The sequence below is a fragment of the Sciurus vulgaris genome, assembly GCF_902686455.1.
Source record: "Sciurus vulgaris genome assembly, chromosome: 9".
Classification (NCBI taxonomy): Eukaryota; Metazoa; Chordata; class Mammalia; order Rodentia; family Sciuridae; genus Sciurus; species Sciurus vulgaris.
In genome coordinates, this window is record NC_136469.1 from 144,656,279 (window position 1) to 144,683,106 (window position 26,828).

At 42.3% G+C, this 26,828-nt stretch overlaps 1 protein-coding gene and 1 pseudogene across 12 annotated transcripts in view; one reads left to right on the forward strand and one right to left on the reverse strand.

Annotated features, from left to right (window-relative positions):
- The window catches only part of FAM193A (family with sequence similarity 193 member A), a 154,299-nt gene extending 129,688 nt beyond the window's left edge, over positions 1-24,611 (reverse strand). For 10 of the 11 annotated variants that reach the window (XM_079154369.1, XM_079154378.1, XM_079154377.1 and 7 more), the window contains exon 1: positions 21,584-21,829. In XM_079154369.1, the coding sequence (XP_079010495.1) occupies positions 21,584-21,814 (231 nt within the window). In that variant the 5' untranslated portion in view covers positions 21,815-21,829. Of the gene's footprint in view, positions 1-21,583; positions 21,830-22,575 lie in introns of those variants that run through there. The other variant, XM_079154370.1, reaches the window with a different exon arrangement.
- LOC306669860 (small ribosomal subunit protein eS24-like) lies at positions 1,372-4,650 on the forward strand (annotated as a pseudogene). Its single transcript has one exon. The product of its transcript is annotated as a small ribosomal subunit protein eS24-like (transcript).
- Positions 24,612-26,828: the final 2,217 nt, after the last annotated feature.

Genomic DNA, 26,828 nt, shown 5'->3' on the forward strand with positions numbered 1-26,828 from the left:
TACAACCAATACCTGTGATAATTAAGTTACAGAGAAAAAGTTTACTTTGATTCATAGTTTTGGAGGTTGCAGTGTATGGTCTCTTAGTCCCACTGCTTCTAGGCCCGTGGTAAGGCAGCACATCATGGCAGCAGTGTGTGGTGGAACAAAGCTGCTCACCTCAAGGCTAGGACACAAAACAAGAAGAAGAGACTGGGATCCCACTATCCTCATTAAGGGCATACCTCCAATGACCTAAAGACCTACTAGACCCACCTCTTAAAGTTTCCACCACCTTCCAACAGCATGTCAAGCTGAGGACCAAGACTTCAACACATGGGCCTTTAGAGGATATTCCAGATCTACACCCACTGTATATAGATTCAAACTGGCCCCACAGGCTGAGCAAAAAGCAAACAGATGCACTGTGGCTGTGGCTCAGTGGTAGAGCACTTGGCTAGCATGTGTGAGGGTTCAATTCTCAGCAACACATAAAAATAAAAAAGAATAAAATAAAGATCCATCAACATCGAAAAGATTTAAAAAAAAAAAAAAAAAAGGCAAACAGATGGCAGACATTTGCCACTGCCAAACTACTCAGAATCACTGACAAGGCAGCACATCGTGGCAGGAATGTGTGACAGAGCAGGGCAGTTCACTTCATAGCAAGAAAAATAAATAAATTTTAAAAACTTAATTATTAGATGTAAAGTTAGGTGAGGTGGTGCACACCTGTGATCCCAGCAGGAGGATGACAAGTTCAAGGTCAGCCTGGTCAACTTAGCAAAACCCTGTTTCAAAATTTAAAAAACAAAAGGGATACAGCTCAGGCACAGAACAAATTGGAGGTCAGAGCATGTTCCAGGCTCTGGAGAAGGAAGGAAGGAAGGAAGGAGGCAGGGAGGGAGGGAGGGAGGAAGGAGGAAAACCCAGGACCCAGCTGCATGCAGAGCCTTGCTTCCTTGCTACCTCTGGACCTCTGCTCAGTGTGACCTTCTCAAGAAGACCTCCTGGAACTTTGATGCTACACTGCAGGCATATGGCACATGTCCTCCCTCCTGCCCCACTTCATGTGCCACCATTGTACCACCCTACCTAAGGCTGCCCCTCCCTACAAGAGAAATAAAGGGCCCTTCATCTGCTCTGTTTACTGATGTACCCTCAGTGCCAACAAGTTCTGACATACAATAAATGCTCTAGACATATGATGAACCAGTGATTTAATGAAGCCAGATTTCGAATATACCCAGACTGAAGGTGCACACCTGTAACCCTAATGAATGGAGAGGCTGAGGCAGGAGTATCCCAAATTGGAGGTCAGCTTCAGCAATTTAGCAAGGCCCTAAGCAACTTAGCGAGACCTTGTATCAAAAAAAAAAAAAGGTACTTCAGTGTTAGGGCCATGTATGAGGCCCTGGGTTCAACTTTCAGTAAAGGAAAAAAAAAAAAAAAAAAAAAAAAAAAATTGAGTGTTACACAACAGAATTCTCCTATTAAAATTGACAAATAGCACTAAGCTCATTTCTGCACAGCCAGTCAAATAAGACCCCATTTCCCCCCCAGGACTGGGGATTGAACTTTAGGGGCACTCTTCAACTGAGCTGCATGCCTGGCCCTTTTAATTTTTCATTTTGAGACAGAATCTCACTAAGTTGCTGAAGCTGGCTTTAAATATGGGATCCTCCTATCTTAGCCTTCTCCTGAGTAGCTGGGATTACAGGTGCACACCACCGTGTACAACAATAAAACCCAATTTTTAGATATTTTTAGAAAGCTATATTCTACCACTGTTAGCAACAGAATTTCCATTACAATTTATCAACTTCACACACAGGGTCGAAACATTTATAAGAAATCTAGATGAGTAAACCTAGGATGTCTCAATAAATACCTGGACAACATTGAGGCAAATTCTGTTTATGTCCTGAAATGATCTAAAGACTGAACCCTACTCAATCATGAGGTCCCATGACACAAGAAAGAGAAGGGACTTAATAGAATCCTACTATAATCCAGAATTTAAATTAACTAAATCTGGATTCAACTTTGCTGTACACAAGAAAGCACATTCAATACGTCCCAAGCACTACTCTCCAAATAACCACTGCTACTTTTTCAGAGTGATGTCTCTTATTTTTTTCCCTTTACGTTCTGGTCACTGTATTTGGTAATTACACATACACCTCACTGTAAGAAAGGCTGGTCTAGAATGTTTCAAAGGATCTTTCAGTTCAGCATGTTTTCAAAATCAGGCCAATCAGCAGGACTCTAAATTCACATTGTAGAAAATTTCTATCTCAAATATGATATTAAAATTTTTAGGCAACTTAAAAAAAACAAATTCTGTACTTTATTTGATTTATTCAACACTTACTGGCTGTGATCAAGATATTATTTGGCCTTAGCCAATCCTGTAATCCCAGTAATTCCAGAGTCTGATGCAGGAGGATCACAAGTTCAAAGCCTGCCTCAGCAACTTAGCAAGGCCCTAAGCAACTTAGTGAGACCCTGTCTCAAAATAAAAAAATAAAAAGGACTGGGGTACCGTGTAGCTCAGTGGTAGAACACCCTGGGGTTCAATCCCCAGTACCAAAAAAAAAAAAAATCCTACATTTGTTAAATTTCTAACCTGATAAGAGACAATAAATGTGTAGGTTAAAGAAGTATAAAGTGTAGGATTTCTGACTATCTGCCGCCATCATGAATGACACAGTAACTATCTGGACCAGGAAGTTCATGGCCAATAGACTACCTCAGAGGAAACAAATTGTCACTGTTGTTCTTTACCCTGGGAAAGCAACTGCACCTAAGACAGAAATTTGAGAAAAATTAGCCAAAATGTACAAGACCACACCAGGTGTCATCTTTGTGTTCGGATTCAGAACTCATTTTGGAAATGGCAAGACAACTAACTGGCTTTGGCATGATTTATGATTCCTTGAATTATGCAATGAAAAATGAACCCAAACATAGATTGGCAAGACCCAGCCTGCATGAAAAGAAAAAGACCTCAAGAAAACAGTGAAAGGAGCACAGAACAGTACCTATGAAGAAAATCAGGGGAACTGTGAAGGCAAATGTTGGTGCTGGCAAAAATCCAAAGGAATAAAGATTCTGCAATGACTTTATCTGCACTGATTGCGCAATTTTTTTTTTCACAAGGATTAATAGACTAAAAACTTAAAAAAAAAAAAAAAAGTGTTAAATGTCAACAGAGAGGTCACTGGTTGGTTAAGAGGACCAGAAAAGAAAGCAACAGTCAGACCCTGAGGGACAATAGGCTTACAGGCTTGCAAACCTAGGAGGATGGGTGGGAACGAGAGAAGAGCAAAGGGAGCTTTGATCTGGGTGTGAGAAAGCACTTGCGAGGTGAAGGAGAAGAAAGAACCCAGCTGGAGAGGCACCCAGGAAACCTTATGCTGCAAGGACCCTCAGTCAGCAGGATCCAAGCTCACATACCACAGGCCACCGAACAGATTATTCAGTGGAGTATGGCACTGGAGTAGAGCATTCCTGAGGTCACCTTTATAATTTCTGAGCAGTAAAAAATACACAAAATGGGGCAGGGATATAGCTCAGTGATTAAGCACAACCTAGCCTGTGCAAGGCCCTGGATTCTATCACCAGCACTAAATAAACAACAACAAAAATGCACACAAACACAAACACAACACAAATACAATGAGATAAAAATGAAAATGTATTTTTGCATATTTATTTTCCTTTCTATTTAAAATACTGAAAACCTTATGTATAACCAAATATTGTGAGAATAAATATTTAAGGAGAGCAATACAACTTAATATACCTTCATTATTTTTTAATATCTTGTTTTAATACTTTCTGCTAAAACAAGATCTTAGGAGCACCTAAATCCAATTATTTTAGACAGTCGGTTTTACTTTCAATCTGCCAAAAAAGGTCCTTCTCAAAGACATGTGGAGCTAAATGGAAGAAGTGTATCACTAGCTGTACTTAATAGCTCAAGACAGTTGGTTTCCAATCCCACCAATGTACTATGCAAAGGCTTTGATGAAATTCAGCTAGTCAATTCACATCTTCCTCACAAGAGGTTCTTGTTCTTACACAGTGACCAGAGGGATCATGTTTCTGTATTCTTTTTTATTTTTTGGTGGGGGGGTGGGTATGGGGGATTGAACTCTGGGGCACTGGACCACTGAGCCACACCCCCAGCCCTATATTGTATTTTATTTCAAGACAGCATCCCAAGTCGCTGGGATTATAGGCACAACATCCCACCAGCATGTGCATGTTTCTATATTCTTAATAAAAAGGTTCAAAACTCTACTGTTACAACAGGAAGCTTTTAAACAAGCTGAAAAACTTATTCCCAAGTTTAAGTGTACAGTAAAATGACGATTTATGTTATTCTTAGCAATACAAAACACAACGGAGACAATTCTAAACATCCATTCAAAACACTCGTTACAAGAAGTTTTTCTCAAAAAGTTAATTTTCTACTCATTGTTAAAATGTCACCTTTACCTTGAGAGGGCAGATTAAGTGTTTATTTTTCTCAAAAATACTGAATTTACTAAGTAGCTTCTACTGACAGCCACTTATTACAGAAAGGGTCAGGAAATTTAGACCACTCATTTTTATGTAAAAAAAACACTTCATCAGAACAGGCAACACTTTTAACCTGCAACAAGATAACCAGATGGGCTGAGATTTGTGGCTCAGTGATGGAGCACCTGAGGCACTGCTCAGCACCACATACGGGGAACAAAAAAAGAAAACCTAAATAAAGAAAATAAAGCTATTTTTAAAAATGATAACCAGCAAACCTCTGTGTCTTCCCAAGTATTTTCATTGTCACTCCCACCTCATTACCAATACTGTAAAGATTTAGCACTCTGTAAAGGATTGCTGTATGCACTTTTTTGTGTGTCATATGTTGCTTTTTCTGAAGTCCTACCTTAGCCAGGAAGTTTTGTGTTTTTTTTTTCTAATTACAAATTGGTTGCTCTGGCACCAGAGATGTAGCTCAATGATAGAGCACTGTCTAATGGGTTCAATTTCCCAGCACTTCAAAAATAAGGGGGGGGGGGAGGTTTCCCTCCATCACCACTTATTTCTAGTTTTACCACAAAACCCTGTTTATCCAAGAAATCCCTTCAGAATCTACATGCTCTACCTCACTCCCCACCCCACAAAAAAGGCATTTCATCAGAATCTAGCAAAAGGCACTCCTATTACAAACACCTTTCATCATCCCAGAGCAAACAACCCATGCCCCATAATTTATTCTGATAATATATTTTTCAAATCTCCTGCAACTGTTTCTCTGAATACTCCAAAAGCATTTGCCCCACAGAGCAATGTACTTCTTTTGTTGCCATACTGTTTCCTATGTATTATTTCTAACATTCTACCCACTTTCCCACCAACTGCTGGAAAAAGAGCTTCTCCCAGTGGCAGATGTCTGTCTTTCAGTATTGGATAAGAGTGGCAGATGTTGCAGACTAGCTCTACCAACTCTACAGCTGAGTGCTGTACTTGGAAATCCAGCAAACATACTGTTTCACCAGACTTCAAAAATGTTCAGTGCACCTAATTCTCCATATTAAATATCTGCCCCTGTAAACTGGCTGGAGCTGCTTCTGCAATTGAACCCTATCCAATACAGAAATATGGTCTAGAAGTCAGGCATAGTGGCACAGGCATGAGAACTGCAAGTTCTAGGACAGCCTGGGCAATTTAGCAAGGTCTTATCTCAAAATAAAAAAAATAAAAGGGCTGAGATGTAGCTCAGTGGTAGAGGTAAAGCACTCTGGGTTCAATCCTCAGCGTGAGTGCAGATGTATGCATACACACATACACACACACACACACACACACACACACACACACAAAGAAAGAAAGAAAGGTTAGGCTCTTAGAGGTTTAACCTTGAGCTTAACGAAACTTTATAAAACAGAAGTTACTCATGTCCTTAAACACAGTCACAAAATTTACAGGAGGTGCTTCTCTTCTGGAAGCTGGTTTTCAGATGTTTTGCCAGCTGTAAAGGCTTATGTACTCCACCACCCTTCAGCCTCTTAAAGTGAGATAACCACTTCAGATATGGATGTTCACTAATAAAAGTGAATAAATCCATATCTTGAATAATCTTTGGAAGCTGGCACTGCTTAGATAATTTTTTTTTTTTTTTTTTTTTGAGTAGGAATTGAACCCAGGGTCACTTAATCACTGAGTCACACCCCCAGTACTGTTTTTTTGTTTTTATTTTGAGAAAAGGTCTTGCTAACCTTTGGGCCTCACTAAATTGCTGAGGTTGGTCTCAAACTTACAATCTTCCTGCCTCTGACTCCCAAATTGCTGGGATTACCGGCATACCCATCTGAGTTTTTAACTGCATCAGAAATCTCCAAAAGAATGTGCCCAAAATACCAGGTATAAATCTGAACTTAGAAGTACCAACCAAACACAGAATCAAAAACATAGAGGTAACTGGTATGAGTAGTGGAGAAAGTGAACTCACAAAAGCCAGAAGAGTAAGAGAAACAACAGGAGAACTACAACGGTGTCATACATATAAAGACAAAACATTTTCCAGAAATTCATATATAATCAGGGTCAAATGTAAAAAGGGTCAAAAGGGATCATGACCAAAACACAACTACAGGACTTGGTAAGGATGTGATTGCTTAATAACCTTTGGGAAGACTGATGACAGAAGCAGATACAAACTACTGGCCAGTGTTTCAAGCCATTTGGTGAAAAGGAGAAATCTTGTTGGATAAAATGGAACCTTCTAGGGTTAGGCAAGGTCAAGAGAAGGACTGAGGAGTGCGGAAGAGAAAATGGAAGGCTTAAAATCTGAACACTAAGTAAAGTAACATCAGGACAGAAAAGTTAATAGTCTGAAAAGGCCTTGGGATAACATACCCACACATAAATTCTGCACTGAGTTTCCATGAACCACAGATTCACTAAAATCCAAGAATTAAGAAGCCCTGCAGCATAGGATTAATTCTGGAAAAAGGATAAATTCTTTCTTCAAAAGCAGAAGGCAAAGAAGAGATTTCAGAGAAAAAGGGAGAAGGGTAGAACTTCAGGAGCTCCTGGAGTGGCCTGGGCCTCTCAGCACCACTGCTAAGCGTGTGTAAGTTACCTGCCTTGGAAAGGACAGGCACAAAGGGAACCTGCAAGAGAGGTAACAACCCGGTCTAGGGGAAAAACATGTGCCCCACAGGGACAATGTGTGATCTCCACCTTAGAGAGAAACGGTAGTTCCCTTCCCAGAAAGAGAGAGAAGGACACACCAGGCAGAAGAGAGAGTACCAACAAAGGCACAAAGATGAGAGAAGCAGCCTGCTCAAGGTGTGCAGGCGCATCACATAAGTAGCACAAAGTGACCACCAGACCTGGAGGACACAGTGGAACAAGGAGGTGAAAGGAAGCAAAAAGCAAGATGGATGCTGAGTTGCCAGACCCAATCAGTCAGGCTCTGGCACGCAAGGGGCAGCAGGAGGAACAAGAAAAGGTGCTACCAAAGAAAGTTGAAGACTGCCAAAAGGCAAATGGAACAGGAATAGGGAGGGTGGACAAAGCGGTTGAGTAGGTTCCAATCTAAGGCTTAGAGGAAGAGAAAACATAGACTGAATGAGAGCAAAGAGAATTAGGATAGCAGGACAGGTTTCTTTTCAGTTGTAGATGGACACAATACCTTTATTTTATTTATTTATTTTATGTGGTGCTGAGGATCAAACCCAGTTGCTCAATCATGTTCAGTAAGTATTCTACCACTGAGCTACAGCCCCAGCACCAGTAGGACAGTTTTCTATCTTGAGTGAGGACTAAGTGATAAGTGCCACCAGCAACAGAAGGGTGCAAGAGAGGACACTGATGACGACAATTAGAGAAATTTTTCAAACTCAACAACCAATACTACCTCAGCAAAAAATCAGCATTCTGTTGTCCCCTCCAGTTCTGCAATACTCTGAGTCTGATCTACCATGCCAACATGCCTACCAACATACTGTGTGGGGCATCTGTAAACACACAAAACACACCGAACACTTCAACTCACAGCTTGTGGAGAGGCATTTAACTGCCTACTATTAGCTGACAAATCCAAACCTTCCTACTATTCTGGAGGAATACTGACAGTAGCTACAATTCAGAACAGTTAATGAATGATGCTGCTTTTTATGTTTTTAAAAACAGAAAGTAACTGGACACCAAGGCACACACCTGTAATCCTAGTGGCTCGGGAGGCTGGGGCAGGAGGATAGCAAGTTCAAAGCCAGCCTCAGCAATTTAGCAAGACCCTAAAGCAACTTATCAAGACCCTGTCTCAAAGCAAAACATAAAAAAGGAAGAAGGGGGCTGGGGATGTTATGTGGCTAAATGGTTAAGTGCTCCTGGGTTCAATCCCTGGTACCGAGAGGAAAAAAAAAAAAAGGCAACAATATATAAGCACAGTCATGAATCTGTTTATGGAATCTCTTCATCCACGGTAAACAACTTCAGTCAGGGCCTGGTAACCCTTGTCTCTACACTAACCTGACCAGTGACAAAGAATGTCCCTGCACTAGAAGGCCACTCCCTTCTGTAACTTCTAACAGGCAGTCAAGAGGAGCTGAGCTCTCAGGTGTAATCTGTAGAATGTCTGTCCTGCTGGATTATTTCACCACAGTGGAATAAACACCAAGTATTTCTACAAAGAAAATTAGATTGTAATTAAATATGAAATAGTAAGCTCACTGAATTCTTCTTTTTATATATATATTTTATTGTAGGTGGACACAGTATCTTTTCTTTTTTAATTTTTTTTTTTTTTTTTTTGCAGTGCTGGGAATTGAACCCAGGGCCCTGTGCTTGCAAGGCAAGCACTCTACCGACTGAGCTATCTCCCCAGCCCTCTTTTTTAATTTTTATATGGGGCTGAGGATAGAACCCAGGGCCTCAGGCCTGCTAGGCGAGCGCTATACCAATAAGCCACAACCCCAGTCCTTTATTTCTTCTTTGAGCCAAGTTTTCACTGTAAGCTCTTATTTATTTATTTATTTATTTTTAAATTTTGAGATGGGGTCTCATGGAATGGTTGCCCAGCTTGTCTCAAACTCCCAGACTCAAGGAATTCTGCCTCAGTCTACTGAGAACCTGAGACTATAGGAATCACTGAACCTAGTTTATATATCTAAAACTCCCTCAATATAAGGTGTCCGAAAGGTAGGAGGGATAGAGGGAGGGAGGAAGGAAGGAATTATTCCAAAATAGTAAGTTTAACCAGATGCAGTGAGTGGCACGGAGGCTGAGGGCAGAAAGATAATAAGTTAGAGGCCAGACTGGGCAATTCAGCAAGACCCTATTAAAAAAAAAAAAAAAAAAAAAAAAAAAGGTAGGGGTGGCTCAGATATAAAGCACCTCTGGGGTTCAAGGCCTAGTACTGAAAAAGGAAGGAAAAAAACCAAAACTGATTTTTTTTTTTTTTTTAAATAGTGCAGGGGATGGAGCCCAGGGCTTGCAGAATGTTTAGGCAAGCATTCTACCTCTAATCTACAATCCCAGACCCTTCATTTTGTTTTAAAGTAGGGTCTCACTAAATTGTCCAAGCTGGTTCAAACTTGAGATCCCCCTGTTCCAGTCTCCTGAATAGGGGGGATTATAAAAGCGCCTAGACTAAAACTGATTTCTATAGAAAAAAACAAAACAAATATTTTGTAGGCCCCATGAGATACAGTTATTTGATTTCAACTCATACTGGTTAAACTGTCTCTAAAATAAAGATGGTTTAGACAGGCACAGTGTCACATTGTGAGAAATAGAAAATCTGGTTGTTCATTTTCAGAATATAGTATTCAGTCTTAAATGAATCCAATTGTAGTCATTTTAATTATAGCCCTTCCCCCTTTGCCTTCCCCAATTTTAAAATTAGTCAATCATGTAGATCACAAACCTAAGTTCTCCAATCAGGGCAAACGGTAGCGCTGCTCAGGTATATAAACAGGCAGACTCCCCCACAGGTACACTTGCTAAGCCATGTTCTATAGCACATGCTCTAGCAAAAGTTTTGCCTTGCCCAGTCACTTTCAAACACGTTTGATTTCCTGTAGTACATTTTACTTCTAACAACATGCCTACAATTCCTATTACTCAGAAGGCTGAAGCAGGAGAATTGCAAATCTGAAGCTAGCCTCAGCAACTTAGCAAGACTTTGTTTCCCAAAAAAAAAAAAAAAAAAAAAAAAAAATTAAAAAAGAGGTAGGGATGTAGCTCAGTGATAGTCAATCATATGTATGTGGGTGTATACAAATACACACATAAATAAATAAATATAGTTTGTGTTCCATGTTGATATAATCCAGCAAATCAGTTTACAAAGCCTACTAGGTCAAAAAGTTAGTGAAAAGCCAGGTATGGTGGCACACACTTGTAATTCCAGTCATTCAGAAAACTGAGGCAGGAAGACCACAAGTTCCAGGTCAGCCTAGGAAAAAAATTTTTTTAAATTTTTTAAAATTTTTTTCAAAAAAAATTTTTTAAAGGGCTAAGACTGTAGCTCAGTGGTAAAGTGCTTCTGGTTTCAATCTCCAGTACAAAAAATAATTCATGAGGGGTGGGGGGGAAGGAAAAAAATAACAGAATGAATCAAACAACATTACCCTATGTAAATTTATGATTACACAAATGGTATGCCTTTACGCCATGTACAAACAGAGAAACAACATGTATCCCATTTGTTTACAATTAAAAAAAAGCAAAAAAAAAAAATAATTCATGAAGAGAACTATATGAAATACGAGGCAGATGCAAGCATGCCATACTCGTACCAAATAAATACTCAATTAGCAATTAAGCCAGGAAAAAAGGCCTCAAATCAGAAAGTATATTTCATATAATATTACAATTAAAGCTGAAAATATTAATTTGTATGATTAATGAAAGTTAATTAAGCAGCTGTCTACAAGAACTTGATAATAAATGATATACATGTAGGTTAAGTAAAAGGACAGAAAAAGATATATCATGCTAATACTAATTAAAAGAAAGCTGGAGCAGTTATATTAGTATCAGACAAAGTAGATTTCAGAGCCAAAAGACAACTAAGGATGAGAGGAACATAACTTAAATGACAAAAAGGGTCAATTCATCAAGAAAACAAAGCAATCATAACTGTATATGCATCCAAAAACAAAGTATCAAAATGCATGAAGGGAAAACTAAATAAACTGTAAAGAGATGTCAACAAACCCACATTCTAATAATAGACTTCAACTCTTCTTTCCCAGCAATAAAAAGAACTAGTAGACCAAAAAAACAAAAACCAAAAAATCAAAAAACCAAAAAAATAAATAAATAAATAAAAAACCCAGTACGAATACACAAGAATTGAACAAAACCATTAACCAACCAGATCTAATTGACATTTAGAAAACACTCCACCCAAGCTCAGGTAATTCCAACTACTTAAGAGTCGAGGCAAGAGAATCACAAGTTTGAGACCTTAGCAACTTAGCCTGACCCTGTCTCAAAATAAAAAATAAATACGGCTAAGGATGTGGCACAGAAGGAAAGCCCCTGGGTTTGACTACCAGTACCACAAAACAGAATAAAGAATTAAAGAAAATCCACCCAATAATAACAGAAAATACATTTTTAAGTGTATGTGTAATATTCACTAAGAAAAACAACTTTAAAATTTTTGAAAAAATAAAGCCATAAAAAGATGTTCTATGACCACAATTCAATTAGACTGAACTCAGTAACAAAAAGAGAACAGGAAATTTAACAGTGCACTTTAAAACAACCCATGAGTCAATGAAGATCCAAAGGAAATTAGAAAATTCTTAAATTGAATACAAATGAAAGTACATCATACAAAAATCTGTGTGATGCAGCTAAAGTATGGCTTACAAATTAGTTGAGCGCATTCAATACTTAAAGAAGAAAAAAAGAAAGGTATTGGGCATGGTGGTACATACCTATAATCCCAGTGACTTGGGAGGCTGGAGCAAGAGGATCCCAAGTTCACAGCTAGCCTCAGCAATTTAGTGAGACCCTGTCTCAAAATAAAAAATAAAAAGAACTGGGGATGTATAAGCACTCCTGGCAGCTGGGTGTGGTGGCACACACCTATAATATACATTTGCTTACTTATTAAGAATCAAAAAAAAGAACAGGAACAATTGAGGCAGGAGGATGACAAGTTCAAACCCACCTTCAGCAACTTAGCAAGGCACAAAGCAACTCAGTAAGACCCTGTTTCTAATAAAATATTAAAAAGGGCTGGGAATGGGCTCAGTGGTTAAGCACCCCTGGGTTCAATCTCTAGTACAAAAAAAAAAAAAAAAAAAAAAAAATTAAATAAGTAAAGTCTATACCTGAAAATCTCAAACCCAAAGAAGTCAAGCATAGTGACTCAGCTGTGACCCCAGCTACTCTGAAGGCCAAGTAGGAGGATTGCAAGTTCAAGTCCAACCTGGAAAACTTAGCAAGACCCTAACTCGAAATAAAATTTTTTAAAAAGTGGCAGCATCAGGGAGCTTGCCTAGTATATGGAAGCCCCTGGGTTCAATTCCAGGTAACACACACACACACACACACACACACACACACACGCACACACACACAAATAACAGTAATATCCAACAACATAGTATCTTTCTTTTAATTAGTATTAGCATGACATATCTTTTTCTGTCCTTTTACTTAACCTACATATATATCATTTATTATCAAGTTCTTGTAGACAGCTGCTTAATTAACTTTCATTAATCATACAAATTAATATTTTCAGCTTTAATTGTAATATTATATGAAATATACTTTCTGATTTGACCAAATAGGGTTTATTCCAGGAATGCAAACTGGTTCAATATCCAAAATCAGTGATATCAATCCATTCACTAATAGTCTAAAAAAGTACATGACCACAATAAATTGACTCAAAAAAACTCTGAAAAAAACTCAACATTCACTAATAAATTCTCCCAGCTAACCAGAAATAGGAACTTCTTTAATCTGATAATGAGTATTTACCAAAAAAAAAAAACCTACAGCAGACATCATACTTAATGGCTCCCCCCCCCCCCCCCCACAAGATCCACAAAAAGGCAGAAATGTCTACTCTCATCACTTGGGATCCTGAGCACCAAAGTATTAGCCAGTTTAATAAGACAAGAAAAATAAAAGAAAAACAGAATAAAAAACAAAGGAGAAACAATATGATTGTTTATACAGAAAATCCCAATGAATCCACAAAACAAATCCCAGAATATATGATTTTAGCAAGATTGAAGGACAGAAAAGAAATACACAAAAAAAGTTATATTCCTTTTTTATTTCTGCAGTGGTAAGGACCAAATCCAAGATCTTGTGCATACTAGGAAAGTGTGTGTTTGTTTTTAATTTGTTCTTTTTTAGATATTCATGACGTTACATGTGGTTTTTAAAACAATTTTAAAAATATTTTTTAGTTGTTGATGGACCTTTATTTATATGTGGTGCTGAGACTCAAACCCAGTGCCTCACACAAGCTAGGCAAGTGCTCTGCCACTGAGCCGCAACCCCAGGCCTAGAATGTGTTTTGACATACTACACATACATGGAGTATAACTTATTCTAATTAAGATCCCATTCTTGTAGTTGTACATGATGTAGAGTTTCATTGGTGGTATATTCATATATAAACATAGGAAAGTTATGTCTGATTCATTCTACTGTCTTTAGGAAAGTGTTCTACCTCTGAGTTACACCCCAGCTCAAATTATATTTCTATACACTAACAATGAATAACCAAGAACTGTAATAATTGGGGGGAAAATGAAATACTTAATAAGCTGGAAGTGTGGCTCAGTGGTAAAGCATGTGCTTATTAACACCCACAAGGCCCTGGGTTCAACAGAATAAAAGAAAGAAAGAAGGGAGAGAAGAAAAGGAGATAGAGAAGAAAAAGAGGGACGCAGGCAGGTTTGAAATAGCTAAGAAAAATTAACAATTTGAAAACATGAAATCTAACAAAAAATGTACAGGATCTGTACACTGATATCTATAAAACACTGATGGAATAAATCAACCAACCAATTAATTACAGTCACATCATTTTTATGCTTTGGAAAACTTGACATAGTAAATATGTGTCAATTCTTCACAAACTGATCTATGTATAGATTTAAGGTTATTCAAACCAAATCTCAGAAGAACTAACTACAGATATATGCAAACTGATTCTAAAATGCATACAAATGACAAAGAAATAAAATAACCAGAGGGCAGAGTCATGCACGCCTGTAATCCCAGTTCAGCTAGCCTCAGCAACTTAGTAAGACCTTGTCTCAAAATAAAAAATAAAGAGAGCTGGGGATGTAGTCAGTGGTAAAGAATGCCCCTGAGTTAAATTCCCAGTACACAAAATAAATCATTTAAATGTTTAAAACTGGAGGAATCACCTTATTCAATTTTTAAGACAGTAATCAAGACAGTGCAGCACTGGACAGACCAATAGATCAATGGAACAAACCAGAGTAACCAGAATAACCCACACAAATATAGGTTTTTAGGATAGCTTGCTAGTCTGCAGTGCTAGAGATTGAATCCAGGGCCTTGGGCATGCTAGGCATGCTGTCACTGGGCTATGTCTCCAGACCACCAGTTACTTTTGCCACTTTAAACAAATGAGTTTGGAGCAATCTCTGAATTCCACATGGAAAAAGGAAAAAGAAAGAAAAGGGAACGCTTACCTAACCTTCCTACCTTACATGGAATAACTCAAAATGATTCAGATCTAAATGCTAAATTATGAAATTTTTAGAATATAAGGAAAAATATCCATAACTTGAGACAGAAACAAAGTTCTTAGACATGACACCAAAAACATCATTCATAAGAGGGGGAAGAAAAAAAAAAGATAAACTCTCCAGGTGTAGTGGCACACACCCATAAACCCAGCAACACGAGAGGCTGAGGCAGGAGGATCACAAGTTTGAGGCCAGCCCTGACAACTTAGCAAGACCCTATCTCAAAATAAGGGATGCAGCTCAGTGGTAGAACCCCTGGGCTCAATTGTCAGTGCACACACAAAACAAACAATCTCCCCACCCCCTGTACTGGGGATTAAACTCAGGGTACTTAACCATTGAAACACACCTCCAACCTTCTTATTTTTTATTTTGAGACAGAGTCTAAATTCTTTAGGACTTCACCAAGTTGCTAAGGCTGACCTCAAACTTGAGACCCTCCTGTCTCAGTCTCCTGAGTCTCTGGGCTTACAAGCATGCACCATCTGTAACTACAAAAAAAAAAAAACAACAACAACAACAAAAAAAAACCAAAACCTCTTCTAAGAGAATACAAGAATGGGAAATAAACACATGATAAGTGTTCAATATGATTAGTCAGTAGGGAAATGCAGACTAAAACTATACTGCCACTATATACATATTTATTAAAATGGCTAAAATAGAAACTACTGACAATACCAACTGCTACCAAGGATGCAGAGCAACTGAACTCCCACACATTGCTGGTGGGAGGCCAAACACTACACCTAATCTGGAGAATAGTTTAGTAGTTTCTTTTTCATATGACACAGCTCCTACTCCTTGGCACCCTAGAGAAAAGAAAATTTACTTTCACACGAAAACTCACACATGAATGTTTATAGCAATTCCATATGAACAAACAAACAAAATCAAAAACTAGAAACCATCCCAATATCCACCAAGGGAAGAATGGATAAACTGTGGTATATCCATACAATGGACTACTTCCCTGCAGTGAAAAGGAGCAGGGCTGGGATGCAGCTCAGTAGTTGAGTGTTTGACTAGCATACCTGAGGCCCTGGGTTCCATATCCAGCAGAGAGAGGGGTTGGTGAAAGTAGAAAGGAACAAACTACCAGTATATGCAAAATTTGAATGAATCTCAGTATTATGCTAGGTAAAATAGAGTACAGCCTCAAAAGTTTGCTATTGTATGAATACACTTACATGAATCCTCTGAAAAATAAAAGTATACAAGTAACAGTAGTGGTCACCAAGTGCTTAGGAACTAGGGAGAATATGACTGCACAAGGATAACATGAGGCCGTTTTGTGAATAATGAAACTATTCTGTATCCTGGTTATGACAGTGATTACAGTGGGACTATACCTGTGCTAAAATTCAAATAACAGGGCTAGAGAGTATGAGCAAGATCCTGGGTTCAATCCACAGCAATGCCCTACCACCCCCAAAATCCAACTAACAGCACTTCAAAAAAATCAAAGCTGGGCATGATTGTGTGCAACTACTGTAGTCCCAGTAGTCCCAGCTATTTGGGAGGCTGAGGTAGGAGGACCACTCCTGTTCTAGTTTTGAGACCAGCCAAGGTAACATAGTGAGACCAGGTTTCAAAAAAACAAAAAAGAATCGGGCAGGGAGGCGCAAACTGTAATCCCTGCGACTTGGGAGATTGAGGCAGGAGGATCACGAGTTCAAAGCCAGCCTCAGCCAGACCCTGTTTCTGAATAAAATACAAAATAGGGCTAGGGATGTGGCTCAGTGGTTGAGTGCCCCTGGGTTCAATTCCCATTAAACCTCCAAACAAACAAAATGCCACCTGGTGGCACATGTCCGTAATCCCAGCAGTTCAGCCTCTGTGGTTCCCCGCATAGCTGGCACTACTCAGTGTCTGAGGCAGGAGGATGCCAAATTCAAGGCCAGTTTCAGCAATTTGGCAAGGTCTTAAGCAACTTAATGAGACCCTATCTCAAAATAAAGAATTAAAAGGGCTGGGGATGTGATACAGTGGTAAAGTACCTCTGGGTTCAATCTCCAGTACCAAAAACAAACCAGAAAACCAGGCATGGTGGCACATACCTATAATCCCAGCCACCTGAGAAGCTGAGGCAGGAGGACTACAGGTTCAAGATCAGTCTCAGCAACTTAGCCTAACCCTGTTTCAAAATAAAAAGGGCTAGGGATACAGTTCAGTGACAAAGCACACCTGGGTTCAATCCCCAGGACTGGAAAAAAAAATCAATTTCATTATATGCTAACTTCTAATGATAAGCACGCAACAGTACCCCTTACGAAAACTGGCTAAATCTACTGAAGTTGAAACATACAAATACTGAGCAATTCCACTTGCAGGAACATACACCAGTTCTCGAGTGTTCATGCCCACCAAAAGACATATGCTTATCAGCTCCAATTCGTTTCAGCCTTAAAAAGAAAAAAACCCAAATATCCATCATTATTAGAATAGATAAAATGTCACACAATGGAAATGTATACGCCATGAAAAAGAACAATCAAATGCTACATCAACCCAAAAGCCTCAAATATAACACTTTGCTAAAGAACCCCAGGACAATAATGTCCTTCTCTATGAAATACCAATAAAAATACCATCAAAAAGATACATATTAGAACAGTAGGTAGGAGCACCCTCTAATTCCTGCAGCTCAGGAGGCTGAGGCAGGAGAATTGGGAGTTCAAAGTCAGTTTCGGCAAAAGCAAAGTGCTAGGCAACTCAGTGAGAGCCCATCTCTAAAATACAAAACAGGGCTAGGGATGTGGCTCAGGGGTCAAGTGTCCTGGGTTCAATCCCTGATACCAAAAAACAAAACAAAACGGCAGTAGGAATGACTGAAAACAAGCAGGGCCCGTTCTGGGGTACAAAAGACATTCACTGTATCCTGATATATTCATTACACACATGTACATACATACAGAAACACTAAATCACAGTGACAATGAAGCTAAACCACTAATTTTTTTTTCCCCCACAGGGGATGGGTACAGTACTAGGGATTGAACTCAGGGCCTCTCTTCTACCGAGTTGCATCCCCAGCCCTTATTTTTTATTTTGAGTCAGTGTTGCTAAATTGCCATGCTGGCCTCAAACTTGCAACCCTCCTGCCTGAGCCTCACAAATAGCTGGGGTTAGAGGCACATACCACCACATCCAGCTAAACTTATTCTCCAAGGTCTCGAAGTTCTAGATTCTTACTCAACTCCTTTCCACTAACACAAGTGTGAACTACAGAGTATTATTAAAGGAAATGTGAAAGGAGCCTCACTTCATCACGGTAGCAATTTCTACCACACAGAAAAGACATCTAGGTGTATCTGATGTATACCACACATCCATAATCCCATCAGGGCTGTTTGTGCAGTAGTCACACCACCTAACCTCAGGATGCACAGTGGCTGGCCTTCAACATTATGAACCAAACTCCTCTGTTTCCTCTTTAGCAGTGAAAAAGGACTCACTCTTACCAATGCTTCACCTCAACTATTACCTTACCTATACTACCACAGGTTTGTTTCTCTGACTTTAAAATGTTAACATCAATTTGAAAACATACTTTGACCCCCACCCCAAATGGCATACTTTTGTACATCTCTAACAGAATTTCAAAAATAGCCCTAAATTTCCAGTCCAGTCCTCCATGAGTATAAATCTAATGTAATTTAATATTTTAACAAGTGACACAGATCAACTTCCATAATAGAGGAATTCTGTTTTTTGTAAATAATACATGTACAATTTAATTTTGGACAGCTATTCAGAAAATAAAATTCTGATGCTATTATTTTTATCTTATACATAATAACTAGATGTTTAACTACCAAAAGATGGAAAAAGCCTAATTTTATTTGAAATAAAGAAAAGTGTTTGTAATATCAGGTTGTGAAAAGTTTTAAAGCTTGAAGCATGTGAAAAAGGGAAAATTAAGTCTCCAAAAGCCCATCACAAAGTGTCTGGCATGCACACACCATGTCAGACTTTCCTATGCCAAGATGGACACACACACAGGCCCTACAAATACTGCTCTTTAAGTTTTTCACTTAATACATCATAAGCATTATGAAAATCACACTTCGAAATAGAAATGCAAATAATAAGGCCTACTCATAATATGCTTCACCTACCAACTGTTCATCTCATGGCTGGCCCTTACCTGTCAGGATAGAGCAGATGATCACACAAGATCAGTTAGAAAAGGCCTAGTCTAAAACCCATGACCAACATTGCTTTTTTCTCTTTTTCTTTGTGGTGCTGGGGATTGAACCCAGGTCCTTGAACATGCGAGGCAAGCCCTCTTACCACTGGGTTGTAGCTTCAGCACCCTGTCCAACATTTTAAAATCACATGTACTGTTTCTCCATTTCACAAATGGAAAAAGTTGGATCAATAGCATCGTGCAGCAGAGTCACTAAAAAAGTCCAACCCAACCCCCTGAAAAATAATGACCATGAAAATACAGCACTTACTGTAGGTCACCAGATACTGTTTAAGCACTTCCTCTGCATTAATTTAATTCTCACAACAATACTAGAACCTGGGTGCCCTAAGAGGTTGCACAGGGCTCAATCCTCCGAAATCTGTGTTCCCCCAAGCTTTGTATACCAGTTTGGTACTGGACCAAAGACTCTATAAGCTATGTTTTCCTACTTCTCCCACAGCCTTCATATCTTGGTAGAAGCTACTCACATGTATAAATACCCTCTCTGACTCAGGAGTCACCTTGATAGAAGTGGTCCTGGGTATAAGAAACAGTGCTGTGCTCAGCACAAAGGGCAGTAGGGCTGGGACCCCTCTTGAGGAGGAAGACAGTGTTTCTCCTAGGTCTTCTTTCTGAGCCACCTTCTGGCTTGGTGACTGAATGAATGCAGATGCTCCTGAGAAATACAGGCCGGGCCCCACTAACTGTTACCTGCTGATATTGCTGAATGCCTGTTCTGCAAAATGACAAGGTACCCAGAGAACTTGCCCTCTGTGGGGAAACAACTCAGGGCCTTCAGAATTACATTAAGACCTTCTATCATCAGTATCAAGAACATGTTTAGGAAGCTGGGTGCGGTGACACATGCCTGTAATCCAGCAGCTTGGGAGGCTGAGACAACAGAAGGATCATGAATTCAAAGCCAGCCTCAGCAACAGCAAGCAACTCAGTGAGACCCTCTCTCTAAATAAAAAATGCAAAATACGGATGGGGATGTGGTTCAGTGGTTGAGTGCCCCTGAGTTCAGTCCCTGACAACCAAAAAAAATATATATATATACATTCTGAACCACAAGTATTTTATTAATAAAAATGAACAGAAGAAATCAAAAGTAATAGAATATCATTCTGTAAAACTTTTGTTGGTATGAATGTATGTGAGAAGTTTTCTTTTTTATAGTGGGTTAGGGTCAAACCCTTGATACACAAAAGTTTAACAGAACAGGGCAGTACTGCTAAAAATAATACTTAGGTATATGGTTATCTGAGTTTAAACAGAGTAATCAGAGTAACAACCAAAAGCTTATTTTAACCAAATATTAGAAAGTAAATGGAAATTATTAAAACATTAAATGGTATGAAGGGCTACCAACTGGTTTTTACTGAATCCATAGAAAAGGGCATAGCAAACACTATTAACATTTTTGCAAAGGATCTGCACACAGAGACCTCTCACTCTCCCCTCCCAGGAGCAACAAACACTGACCTTAAAAAGCCCAATGAGGGCTGGATTATAATAACTCAGTGGTAGAGTGCTTGCCTAGCACATGCGAGGCACTGGGTTTGATTCTCAGCACCACATAAAAATCAGTAAAATAAAGATATTGTGTCCATCTACCACTAAAAAATAACTAAAAAAAAAAAAAAAAAAAAAAAAGCCCAATTGATTCAAATGCACAAGTCTCTCATCCTTGATTCCAAGAACTATAGAGGGAAATGGGTAAGGGCAACCTCTGGAGATATACACTCAGGACTATGATCCAGGATCTCAAACAAACGTAACAACATGATGCAAAATAAACTCCAACAACCACACTTACACTACAGAAAACACGGTGAGTAGTTCAAGCTCAAACTTAATCACACATGCATTTCTGTACTTTCCTACAACTGCGCAAGTATCAGAAAGTCATGCCATAAGCAATGATCTCTTATCTACCCTCTCTATATACTGTTCCAACACAGTATCTGGAAGCTCGCATAAAACAATCTGTGCCAAGATGTGACACACAAATACTCCAAGGCTTTTTGTTTTCTAATCGCAATGTCTTTAAAACAACGCAATTTAAGAGTCCTACCAACGCTGTAAAAACTCACATAACTTTTGAAAAACACCATTCTCTTTCAGGGGCCAACGCAATCTCTGGAAATGCCCATGCCAAGTGCATACCCACACACGAATACCGTCTTCAAAAGCGTAACCGACAGCGAAGAGAGACAGCAGCCCACCACCGCAGGCTTTACGAACAAAATCGAAAATAATTCCTTTTCGAACTCCCCAGCCACACACCACAAACGCGCCGAGCACGCCGACGCCCGGCTGCCCCTAAGCACCCAGGGCAGCGGGGCCGGGCCGTCGCCCCGGAGGCTGTCAGCGGGCTCTCCACGGCCACGCCGGGAGGCAGTGCCAACTTCCCGGGCACTTTCCGCCACGCCTCGCCCGGCCCCGCAGAGTCAGAGCGCGGGTAGGAGCGCGGGGCCGAGCGGCCGACGCAGAGGCCGCAGCGCCCGGTGCCGGCGCCGCCTCGCGCGCCGCGAGCTGTCAGCGGCCGGCGGCCCGTTATCCGCCGGCGCCGCGCCTGCCGCTCGCGAGGGGGCGGTGGCCGCGGCCACCCGGTCCGACCCCCCGCCGCCGCGCTTACCTCAAAGTAGCCTCCGGCGGCGCCGCCCGCGCCCAGGGACCCGTGGGCCGCCGCTGCGCCGCCCAGCAGGCCCGCCGCACCGCTGGGGCCCGGAGCCTGAGGGCCGCGCAGCGCTGCCGCCGGGCCGGCCTTGCCGCCGCTCGCGCCGCCGTGGCCGCCGCCCGAGCCGCCGCCGCCGCCGCGCTTGTTCTTCCGGCGCCTGGCCCCGCGCTTGGCATCGGCCGGGCTCATGGCGGGCGGGCGGGCGGGCGGACGGGCGGCGGGCGGGGAAGGGGCGCGGGCGGCGGGCGCGGGGCCGCGGGCGGCGGCGGCGGCGGCGGCGAGGGCGGCGGCGGAGGCGGCGGCGGGCGCTGCGGCCGGCCGGGCGGGGGGCGCGGCGCGGGTCGCCTCCGCGGCGGGGAGGGCGGGGCGGGCGGGAGCTGCGAGGCGGCCTCTGGCGGGAGGGACGGCGAGTCCACCGGGCCCGGCGCCGGCGCTGACCAGAGTTAGAGTCCAATATGGCGGACACAAGGGGAAAGGGATCCCAGTTTACGTCGGGGGAGGGGGAAGCAGCGGCGGGAGGGGGAGGGGCGCGGGCGCCCTCCCCCGCCTCACTCCGCCCTCCCGGGCGCCACCGCCCCTCGCCTCGCTGCCCCGCCCGCCGCTAACGTCGCCAGCGCGCGAGGCACGCCGGGAGCAGAAGTCCGCGCCGCCCGCGCCGCTGCCGCGGCGCTCGCGGCGGGACCACGACTCCCGTCGAGCTGTGCGCACCCAGCGGAGGCGGGGCGGATCGTGACGTCATGGGCGCGCCCGCGTTCCGGCCCCGCCTTACCGCGCGGCCTTGTGGGCGCTGTAGTCGGCAGCGGGCGGGGTGGCGGACGCGCAGAGCGCCGTAGCGCGGGGGTCGCGCGGTTCCGGTTCTGACGGGAGCCCGCAGCCACTTCGGAGAGCTGGGGCCGCGCTGGGAAAGCATTGCCGACCTCGCCCCGCCCTGGCCGAGTGTTCCGCTCTACCTGCAGCCGTGTGACCTTGGCCAGCCCCGGGTCAGTGCGAGGGCAGCAGGCTGCCGCGCGGGCCCTGGGCAGCGCCCTGGTGAGTCCACGGTGATGATGTTCGCCGGCTCAGTTAGGGTCCCGGGGCCCAAAGACCGCGCTTCTCTCGAGCGGCATGCCCGCACCCGGAGCCGATCCGGCCACCTCTCACCACCTTGCCAGGTGCTGCCGGCCCCGAGGGCCCCCAGGTCCAGGCCAGAGTTCTGGGCCACTGCCTGGACCCGCCTCCTGGGGGCCCTATCCATCACCAGCAAGCCCCAGATACAGCCTGTCCTTGGACCCAGGCAAAAGGGACCCTGCCTGGGACCTGCGCTCCAGACGCACCGAGACAGGAGACACGTGCCCTGGCTTTGGTTCCATGCGGTACGGGTCCCAGATGCGGCCGAGCTTGGCACTGCCATGTGTGACCGCCGCCTCCATTTAAGCTCTCTCCTGAATCTGCCCGTGTCTCTTTGCCTCTGTCACTCCTGCCCGAGCTGCAGCCACAGCTGCTAATCCGGACCCATTCTTCACGCCACAGACAGAATGCGCTCGTGTGATCAAATCAACTCTGCTAAAAGCCCTTCAGAGACTCCGCTTTGTCAGCAAAACGGAGTTCCCTCACTCCTCCCCTAAGGTCTCGAATGATCCTGCCACTGAAGTGGAGTTTGAGAGAATGGGTCGAGATGCCACCTGGGCCCCGCCTCGTTGGGCACTCGATAGTGAGCAAGGTCTCAGGCTACCCCTCCCCACAACTGCACCCTACGGAGCTGAGTCAGATACCTGCCTTCTCCCACAATCCCTGTGCTTTCCCCTCTTGGCTTATTGTCATGGGATTGCGATTCATGACTGTCATCAATATCCCCAAAAAGGAAACTTCTTAAGGGGCAGGGGAAGACAAGGGAGTGCCTTCCTCAAACACCTCAGTCCCAACTGACAAGCAAGGGGCAGGACTCACGGCACTCTAGTGTTTGCTAAGTGAATGAATGACATAATAATGACCATTTGTCCAGTAGTTATACACCAACCACTCTGCCTGCCTTATCTCAATCCACACAATGACTCTGGAGGTAGGTATCATTAGCCCTATTTTATGAATGAGAAACTCATGTTCATAGATACTAAAGCATTTGTCCAAAGCCACCCCATAGAGGCAGAGCCCAGGTTCCAGCTCAGATATTACTTGGAGCAGAGCACTCAGTTATACAATCCAGTTACTTTGGAGACTGGGACAGGGGAGGCCTCTCTGAGGAGCTAAGCTGAGCTATCCCATCTTAGAACAAAGGGCTTACAGCAGGGCAAGACTGGGCAGCAGTGGAAGCTCAGCATGTCCCAGGACCCCTCAAAGCTACTATGACTGCAACCAATGAAAATGACTGAACCCATAGGGCTCCATGAGAAGGGTGGTTTTTATTCCTAATGCAGAAGGGAGCTGTGGAGAGCTTCAGTAAGGAATGTCAGAGTGGGCTGTACACTTTTGAGAGAACTCTGGCTAATGTATAGAATGATGACAGGGGAGCAAGAATGGAGACCAGGAAACCAGTAACAAAGCTTTTTTAAAAAATAGTTTTTACTTATAGATGGAAATAATATCATTTTTATGTGATGCTGAGGATCAAACCCAGTGCCCTGCATGTGTGAGACAAGCACTCTACTACTGAACCACAGCCCCAGCCCCAACAAAATTTTATAGGACTAGAGGAGGTGCTTCTGGCAGACAAAACTGATGAAGCAAAGATGAAATAGTAGCTCTCACTCTTTTCCCATTATCTCCCCTGTTGATGTTTGTGTCCCCAAAAATGCATATGCTGAAAGCTAATCACCACTGTGATGGTATTAGTATTAGGAGATTTGAAAGGTGGCTAGGTCATGAGGGCAGAGCCCTCGAAGATGACATTAGTGCCCTATCCAAGAGCCTAAGGAACTGCCTTCCACCAGATGGAATACAGCCAGAAGGCACCAGCTATGAACAAAAGACGGGCCCTCCCCAGACACCAGACCCACCCACTCCATCTTTGATTCCCATTCTTCAGAACTATAAGAAATTTCTTTTGTTTGTAAATTACCCAGTTTGTGCTAATTTGTTAGAACAGCACAAATGGATTAAGACTCCAAGGAAAAATGAACACACAAGGAGAAAAATACTAAGGAATAAGATTTTGGCAGGGGGTTGTGGCTCAGTGGTAGAGTGCTTGCCTAGCACATGTGAGGCACTGGGTTCAATCCTCAGCATCACATAAATAAATGAATAAAAGTTATTTTAAAAAAGATTTTGTCTTTTACAGTTGAGCTTTGGAGAACAGCAAAACATAACTATTTCGTTTCTCCCCCTAAGAATCAGATTTCACCCCTTGAGGGGTGGATTAGAGCTCTCTGGAGAAACACTATTAGGCTGGAGATTTTGTGATAAGGAATTGGCTTATGTAATATGGAGGTTGACAAGTGCCCAAATCTGCAGTGAGCCAGTGGAGACCCAGTAGACTAGGTGTAGCTCCAGTCAGGCCAACAGGCTTGAGGCCCAGGAAGGGCCACTAGACCAAGGAGTTCCCTCTTTCTTAGGTTTCATGTGTTGTTTGCAGTTCTGGGGATCAAACCAGGGCCTCCTGCAACCCCAATGCTCTCAGTTCTTTTGTTCTAATCAGGCTTTCAACAGATTGAAGAAGACCTCCCCATATGTGGAGGGCAATTTGCTTTAAACAATCAGTCAATTCAGATGTTTTCATCCTGAAATTCTCACATCATATCCAGCATGTTTGATTGACTGTCCAGCACCCTCTGGCCCAGTCAAGTTGACACATATTTATAAAATACGCAGAACTAAAAACATTACAACTTGAATGAAAAAGAAGGCATTTAAATGGAGTTAAGGTCTTGCACTTTCATATCAATAAATGTACTAGACAAAAAAATCAAGGATATGTTGTAATATCAAATATAATTGCTAAAAGATTAATTTTAAAAAACTAAAGAGGGGTTGGGGTTATAGCTCAGTGGTAGAGCACTTGCCTAGCATGTGTGAGGCACTGGGTTCAATTCTCAGCACCTTATAAAAAGTAAATAAAGGCATGGTGTCCATCTACAACTGAAAAAAAAAAAAAAACAGCAAATACTTTACATAAGATGTAACAAAAAATATAAGGCCACAGAAATTTTAAAAGGTTAAAAAATATATACAAAACTAATACAAAAAACATCACAAAAAGACCTAAAGAATCGTAGAACAGTGTTCACTTTGGCAGCACATACTCTAAAATAAGAATAATACAGAGAATGCCCCTGCACAAGGATGACACACAAATTGGTGAAGCATCCCATATTTTTAAAAAACAAAAAAGAATCAGTAGAACAGTTTACTCCTGGAGTGGAGGCTGCTGCCAGTGTGCTGGGAGCCTCATGAGAAAGGAGGATGGGGACACAGTACTTCATGTGCTTCCATCTCTTGTCCCATAGTGTTAGTACAACGTCCTGAACCTCTGAGAATACCCAGCATCCTCCAACAAGACCCTCTTTGTTATTCTCTCCAGAAATTAAACCTGCAGTTATAGTTATCCATCAACCTGCCTTTCAGGTATCTGCTTTTTAGCTTTCAAAACTTGCTGCTGAGCGAGGTGCAGTGGTGCATACCTGTCATCTCAGCTACTCTAGAGGCTGTGGCAGGAGGATTGCAAGTTTGAGGCCAGGAGGGACACCATAGCAACAACATCATCTCAAAAAAATAACAAATTAAAGTTTGCTGCTGTTACCTGTTTTGTTTTATTCTTTCCAACTATGTAGATTTATGCTTTTATTACTATTAATTTATTTTGGCAATAATAGGGATAGAACCCAGGGCGCCTCACACGTTAGGCAAGCACACTACTGCTAAGCCCACCCCTAGCTCTAATTATTTTGAAACCGAGTCTCACTAAATTGCTGGGCTGGCCTCAACCTTGTTATCCTCCTGCCTCAGCCTGCTGAGGCGCTGGGATTACAGACGTGTGCCCCACATCCATCCCAATGCAGTTCTAAACAATACAAAAGTAGACTATAAAATAAACTATAAAAACAGAAGCAAAAGTAGTGCAGACAAGAAGCAATCTCAACCTCTGAAAAGTTATGACAACATTTTCTTGACATGATACAATGGAGAGTATGGTACCATCTGGGAAGGGGTTTGGTTTGTTTGTTTGTTTGTTACTGGGGATTAAATGAAGGGTTGCTTTACCACTAAGCCACATCCTCAGTCCTTTCTATTT